Below are 7466 nucleotides of genomic sequence, written 5' to 3'. Positions count from 1 at the left end.
TTTGCCACTTAAAAATACAATGGTTAGGGTGTATTAAATCCCGCCATTTGCTAATTCTTTTCTGCATGTATTTAGCTGTTTGTTTTGCGCCATCTTGCAACAAAAAAATCAGTAGATTAGCACTTGCTGAATCCAGCTGTTTAACCACTCTTCTTTCTGCATTTGTTTCATTGTTTTTGACTGTTTGGGGCCATCTTGTGACTGAAAAATAAGTAGGCTAGCAGATGCTGAATCCCGCCATTTGCTAACAGTTCTTCTTCCTGCAAATTTCTTCTTTTTGACTGTTTGGCACCATCTTGCGACTGAAAAATAAACATGCCGGCATATATTTTGATGGCGACTGAAAAATAAGTAGGTTAGTGTTTGATGAATCCCGCCGTTTGTTTACAATTTTTATTTCTGCATATTCTTCGCTGTTTTGACGGTTTGGCGCAATCTTGCCACTGAAAAATAAGTATGCTAGTGCATGCGCAATCTTGCCGTTTGTTAACAATTCTTCTTTCTGCATATCTTTCGCTGTTTTTGACTGCGACTGAAAAATAAGTAGGTTAGTGCATGCTGAATTCATCCGTTTGCTAACAATCCTTTGTTTCGCATGTTTCGAATGATTCCATTTAACCTTAATTTTTGTAAACTATTTCACCTCAGTCTAACGTTGTGGCTTACTCTTTAGTTTTGTGGTAAGTAAAACATATGCTCGGACGGTGTCTACACTTTGGGAACAAGTGAATTAAACCTTCCAAAACTACCATTTAGGGTCATTTGAAGACATCCTCCTGTGTAAGAAATGTATCTATGACTCAGTAATTACAACATCATCTGTTTAGATAACCTGTGTGTGTGTGTGTGTGTGTGTGTGTGTGTGTGTGTGTGTGTGTGTGTGTGTGTGTGTGTGTGTGTGTGTGTGTGTGTGTGTGTGTGTTTCCGCTGCTTGCTATTTCCCCAGTAATAAAACAGGAGGAAAAGAGTTACGATTTTATGATGATCATTAAAGCAGGGTTTCAATGATAATTGTGTTCAGAAGCTAAAGTGACAAAAATATATTAATTGGATCTAAATCCAAATGAAACAAGACATTAATCAATCAAACAAACAGATTTAGGCATGACGTTTTTTTTATCAGCACATACAAACAACCAAAAGACCAACATTGATTTTAGACATAGAGACGACATACTGAAGCCAAACATAAATACTGACATTCTAAAGTAATGTACCAGTTCCCCTCCAAAAATCACATTTAATGAACAGACATTGTTGTGGATACATGATTTGATCAAAACATATCTACATTATCTTCATTTACATATGAACCGATGTGAAGACACTGCTTGACATGTCGAATATAAATCAATGTGATTCAAACTTCAATAAATACCAGCTCCCATTGAAATCAAACATAATCTCAAGAAACGCAATACCTCACTTATTAAAAGTTAACATTTGATCGCGCCAGGTTCCGAGTGTTTACACAAAGCCAGTCGAATCCGGAAATCAAAGCTCCATTCAGTTTCTCCATAAGGAAGTCATTGATATTTAAGTATAATTTATAAACCGTGAAGTTTTTGTGCTGGAAAACTACATTACCCATGATGCTATGCAAAAATCTGCCTACTCTCAATTTTAAATGTTGTTTCTATGAAAAACAAATGTTACGTCCCAATTGGCGTACTTTAACTACGAGTGTGTAACAGAAGAATATGCAAGCATTGGGACGTACTACTTCCTTGGTACCAGATCATTACGTTGCTTAATTACGTCCCGCGTCAATCATCGCGACACATCATCCACATTTCTTTCATATTTAATTATTGGAGATTCAGCTGTGGGTTAATCTGCCATTCACAAGTCTTTCATGCAGAGAAAATCTCCTCGGGTCTTTGGATAACTATACATTTAGAAGTTAACGTTCAAACATATCTTGATATTAGTTCACCTTGTTGTTGCTGGTAAAATACAATGCAGAAAACACGATTTAAATATTCTCCAGTGGGCTAGATATTATTTAATAGTCTAAACAACTTTACCGAAGCCTCTCTTTAATGACACTTTTTAACCCGAGTTGGAAGTTCTAATTAAATTTACGTCTAATGCGTAATGTATTGTGGGCAATATCAGCACTTAGAGTATGGACACTTCTACACTTCCAAATTCTACCGTAAATAGTCGACCATATGGGAAGCTTTGGCATACTCTTTTCAACATACTGTGGTTTGAGACATACTAATTCTATTTACGAAAACTATTTAGGATGAATATTATGCGAATTGGGACGCACCAAAAAACTTTAGTTCGTTTAACTTCATATTAATTTAGTGGTGTTAGTGAGGTCAGCAGGGGGCGCTCAACCTGCGATCTGTGTGACTCCTAACACCCCAGCATACCGAAGGGGACTCTATACTGCCAAGTGAGCGCCGTCTTTCGAATGAGTCGTTAAACTGCGGTCCTGACTCTCTGTGGTCGTTAAACATCTCACGATGTTAATATATAAAGGCATCATGGAACTGTAGATATGTATTATTTTTATATTTATGCCAACCATTTTTTCAACGTTTGTGATTTTCGTAGCTGGAAAGTTTAGTTCACGGCTTCTCACAGGTTTTAAAATCTGCAGAAGCATACGTTGCAGAGACTTTTATTTTAGTATGTTGATGTGCTTTACAAGTAAACCTGAATATTAAGTAGGGGGTGGGACTTTCTTTGCTTTAAGAAATCGCATACTTCCATACTATTTAATACGCTAAAATCAGTATCCGAGCCAAGTAGCATGCCCAAATTCATAAAATTCGAAAAACAGTATGTGAGAAGTAGCCAGATGACCTACTACTTTTTTTGAAGTGTGCATCTGATGGACGCTACCCCATGATGCGTCACGAGAGAATTCATGAATAGGAGACAACTGACGTGGGTAATTCATGTGATGATGACAAAATGACGGATGTAGTACGTCCAAGTTCCATTCATGCTACTGACATTCATACTGTATAGAACATACTTTTCTAACGTACGAGTAGTTTGTTTAAATTCAAATGCAGTATCGACTGAGCAGTAGGTGATTTCGGAGGCAGCGTTTGATTGAAGATTACTAAAACAAATATTTGTTTTTTCGGTGGATTAACTTGCACAGATTATTCGTTCACCTAAAGAATAACAATGTGCGCTCGCAAAATAAACGTTGTAAATTTTGATTTACATTGACTTAAAACTCCTTATCGTAAAAATGAATGGAAAAAAAAATATGTCCGGAATGACTTCATAGGGGAATTCAACAGCAGTAGCACATCAAGTAATAAAAAGTCCTTCATGGAAATGACACACAAAGCAGCACCGCAGTACTGTAAAACATTAAAGTGTGTCAGACGTTCACGTTTAAAGTCCGTTTATATCTAGACTTTATCACAATCAAACATGTCATAAAAAGCAGAGAGAGGGTGTCTGTTTAACACTTCATCGACACTTCCTTCTCAATGCTCCCAGTAATACAGATCAAAGCAGATAAGTACAAATATTCATTGGAGTGTCGGCCAAAAACAAATAATAATAATTTTGAGTTGTAAATTTTCACATTTGTACAGTATTCAGAGACCTTCCATGTTGATCACTTTCATCCATCATGTCACTGCAGAATCATTCAAGTATTGAAATATTAAGAGCAGAAAAACATGCAGATTAATCATAACACTAACCTACCTAACATTGATTTTATTGTTATTTACATTTGCTAGCATTGAACTAGCTTTAAAAAAAAAAAACTTATTCCTGGCCTCTTCTACCTTACGAAGCTAGCGATACGTAACATTGACAGTATGACATTGACAGTACAATACAGACAGTAATTATTAATATTAACTTATTTGCAAACACCCAATCTTACGAGTAAACGTAGCGATTTTACGCATTATCAGAGAAGTGGCTATTCATTCATTCATTTTCGGCTTAGTCCCTTTATTATTCCAGGGTCGCCACAGCAGAATGAACGTTTTACGCAGTGGGTGCCCTCCCAGCCGCAACCCATCTCTGGGAAGCATCCACACACACTCATTCACTATGCACTATTTAGCCTAGCCAATTCGAGAAGTGGCTAATTCATACAACTTTATTTGTATGAAAACTTTAAATTTTTCATAACCCTTTATTGGGGGATGAGCAAATAAATACTAAAATATACAAATGAGATGATACAAATGAATAGGAATTAGCCACTTAATCAAAACGTTTAAATTGCACTGATGATGATATTATCGAACTATATCATAACGTTAACAAAAACACATACAGATTAGAGGCAATTTGACTAATATATATATATATATATATATATATATATATATGTATATATATACATATGTATTGGATGGATGGCATTCTATAGCTTCATATTATGTGGTGTCGCAAAAAAAAATAAAACACATCATTGGACAGTAATATTTTGGCATTATTTGTATGAGCGCAGTCTTACACGCCACCATGGTGATGCCGAGAATAGCATGTACAACAGCCGGGCGGTGTAAGTACAATATTTACATTGATCAATATTTAATGTTGGGCATGTTTTCATTTTAAAAGTGTTTTAAATTCACTAATAGTTCTGCATTCTTAAACATTTGCGACGAATGAGCACATTTTTATGTATTAACTTTCATAAAGTAAAAAAATTGTTCTCATTTGGTCAATATATAAACTATATATTTACTGAAAATTACGATATTGTGAAATATATAACGTTTTCAGAGTTGACGTATATCGTGATATGAGATCTTTGTTATATCTCCCAGCCCTAATACAGGGATATCTTTGCCCATTATAGCTATATGTAGTCATTAAACAAAGTTTCAACATTCATTTTGCAGCTTTTCTAATACACTGATGTCATTTAGACTGAAAAATCATAATTTCAGTGGCATTTAATATCGTTCGTGCACAGAGTGATATGTAAACTTAACATGGCCTGTTTTTAATGAGCTGAATGCTCTGAAAATCATTTATAAGAGCTCTGAGTGAACTTTCTAGGCACTCGGTTCTGTTTATTCATGTCACCTGTGCCTTGTTTGTTTCTCCTATACACATGCATTACATTTAGACTTTAAATAAAGATACATCCAATCACATTATCAAGGGTTTTGGATCCGAGTAACTCCAGTAAGAACATGAACAGCTGATCTACTCCTAACAAAACTAGCCAGCCTGCTAGCTTAAATATATTAGCCTATTTACTTCTATGTGAAGTTTGATATATGAAACAACAGAGAGAAACACACTATAGTTCCCTTCAACCCGCATGGACTACATACATTTGAAATGCAGTTTTTCTGGTTAAAATAAAAAATAAAAACAAACATTATAAACCCCACCACAATCGTTTCCTTTGTCAATAAATACGTCTTGCTTTTAATTGTTGGACCATAGTTTCTTCTGAACAGCATCCAGCGTTAAGGTTACGTCCAGGAAGAGGACAACACTTCTGCTGTGTTGAACGTCCGGCCACTAGAGCACCATTCTGGATTGTTCCTACAGCACAAGAAAACCAATGCACAAATGCCCCAGAATTCCTTTAGAGTTCTGTCTTTTGATCACAGCTCTATAATTTAGCAGCCGTCGTGCTTTTGGGAGGCAGCCATTTGAATTTATAGCGCTCGCGTGGCTTCATCAAATCTAAATCCATCATCTTTTGCTCCTTCTCACTGTCCACCGTCGAATATCCCAGCAGGGACATGGCTCCTTTACAAACATCCTGGATACGCTGTACTTTCTCGAACGGTAACGTGGTTCGCCAAGCCATCGAAACATCCTCGGCGTTTCGCGAAGTGATATCGAATGCTTCCTTCTTGGTTCCCTTGCCTTTACCGTGAGTGATGCGGTAGATCCACTCCTGCAGGGTTTCGGTCATCTCCAGACCGATGAATTCATACATGGCCTCGATTTCAGCCTGCGTGTTGTGCACGAGATCTTCGTAGCGAATCATTTTGTAGCGTCCTTTAAGGAAACTCGGCGCTTTAAGCATGGCGGTCTCGTAAATGCGCACGTGACTGCGGCAAATCTCCTGCAAGACGCGATAAGGTTTATCCTTCTCAGGAATGTTTGCCATCTCGAGCACGATATTGCTGTCTTTCACCAAGGCTTTGTAGGAACGATCTCTGGAGCGAAACACCGCTCGTGGGTCTCGAACTAAATGGATGATTCGCACATTCAAAGTCGGGTCTTGAAGTAGCGAATAAAGCGACTCCAATTCGAAGAAGCGAACTTCTTTTAAAACAACATGGCTGTAGGATTGACACGCCGACTCGGCGAGCTTCAAATTGCTTTTCCCGCAGTGCTTTTTGCAGTCTTGTTCGATGCTAATCTGGTCGCGCGGCGTTTGGAGGCACGCAGGCGGAGAGCAGAGCGCACGACTGTGGCTCCACATGAACAGGTTGGAGATGTTCTGGGGCTGGCGGATGTATGAATCCATGACGGACATGTCGCACTGAAAGATGCTGCGAATCGTGTCTCGTACCGCCATTCGCAGGCTACGTGCGCCGGATTGGTTGATGGTCATCCACACGTGCCAGGCCGGCTCCATCAAATAAAAGACGTCAGGATGCTGGCTGAATACCTGGCCCAGGAAGGATGAGCCGGACCTCCAGGAGGACAGCAGCAGCACGTGCACCTTTCCCTCAGGCTGAGTCACGTTCTGAATATTCGGTCGACTGTACCAGCCATACAGGAGCCCCACGGTCACAGCCTGAGCGAACAACACACTCAACACAGCCGCCTTCGACACTCTCCAGCGCAGCATACTGGCAAGCTTATTCACCTATGAAAACAAGAACATCACGACATTAGCAGTGGAACAACCACTATTTAATTCAATTCAGTTCAGCTTTATTTGTATAGCGCTTTTACAATGTAGATTGTGTCAAAGCAGCTTCACATAAATGGTCATAGTAACTGGAACAGTGTAGTTCAGTTTTTAGTGTTTAAGTTCAGTTCAGTTTAGCTCAGTTCAGTGTGATTTAAAATCATTAGAGAGTCCAAACACTGAAGAGCAAATTCATCGATGCGTAGCTCTTAGTACTACTTAGTAGTATTTAACTACTAGAATAGCCATAATGTTCATTCTGAAGCAAATTGAATCTTTATCACGTTATATTTACATTCGAAGCCTCTTTTGAGACTTTATAATTAAGATTTGAAAGTCTTTCGTCATTTATTATACAGTCATTATCCTAAAAATGCGATCTTTTTAGTAATCAAGCCTACAGCACCTCTCTAGGGTGTGTATGTCAATTCGTCCAGCAAGCAGGAGAGTAAAGCTTTTTCACTGCAATAAAAAAAATGCTGTTTCTGAAAGACAGGTTTGAACTGACGCAGGTATGTTTTCACCATCGGAACCTCATGAATATTGATATGCAACAAGGGCATTCATATTTAAATACACAGGAAAAAGTAGCATTGGTCAAGTTGACTCTTGCGGACATTCAAGGTAG

General features: G+C 38.3%; 1 protein-coding gene across 3 annotated transcripts in view; it reads right to left on the bottom strand.

The window, feature by feature from the left end:
- Positions 1–1097: 1097 nt before the first annotated feature.
- The window catches only part of chst6 (carbohydrate sulfotransferase 6), a 13709-nt gene continuing 7340 nt past the window's right edge, over positions 1098–7466 (bottom strand). For 2 of the 3 annotated variants that reach the window (NM_001130621.2, NM_001430962.1), the window contains exon 2: positions 1098–6793. In NM_001130621.2, coding sequence (NP_001124093.1) covers positions 5579–6775 — 1197 coding nt within the window. In that variant the 5' untranslated portion in view covers positions 6776–6793 and the 3' untranslated portion in view covers positions 1098–5578. The remainder of the gene's footprint in view (positions 6794–7466) is intronic. The other variant, XM_073941650.1, reaches the window with a different exon arrangement.

Source organism: Danio rerio, chromosome 25, assembly GCF_049306965.1.
Source record: "Danio rerio strain Tuebingen ecotype United States chromosome 25, GRCz12tu, whole genome shotgun sequence".
Classification (NCBI taxonomy): domain Eukaryota; kingdom Metazoa; phylum Chordata; class Actinopteri; order Cypriniformes; family Danionidae; genus Danio; species Danio rerio.
Note: the sequence above shows the minus strand (reverse complement) of the source record. Positions and strands in the feature narration are given on the sequence as shown.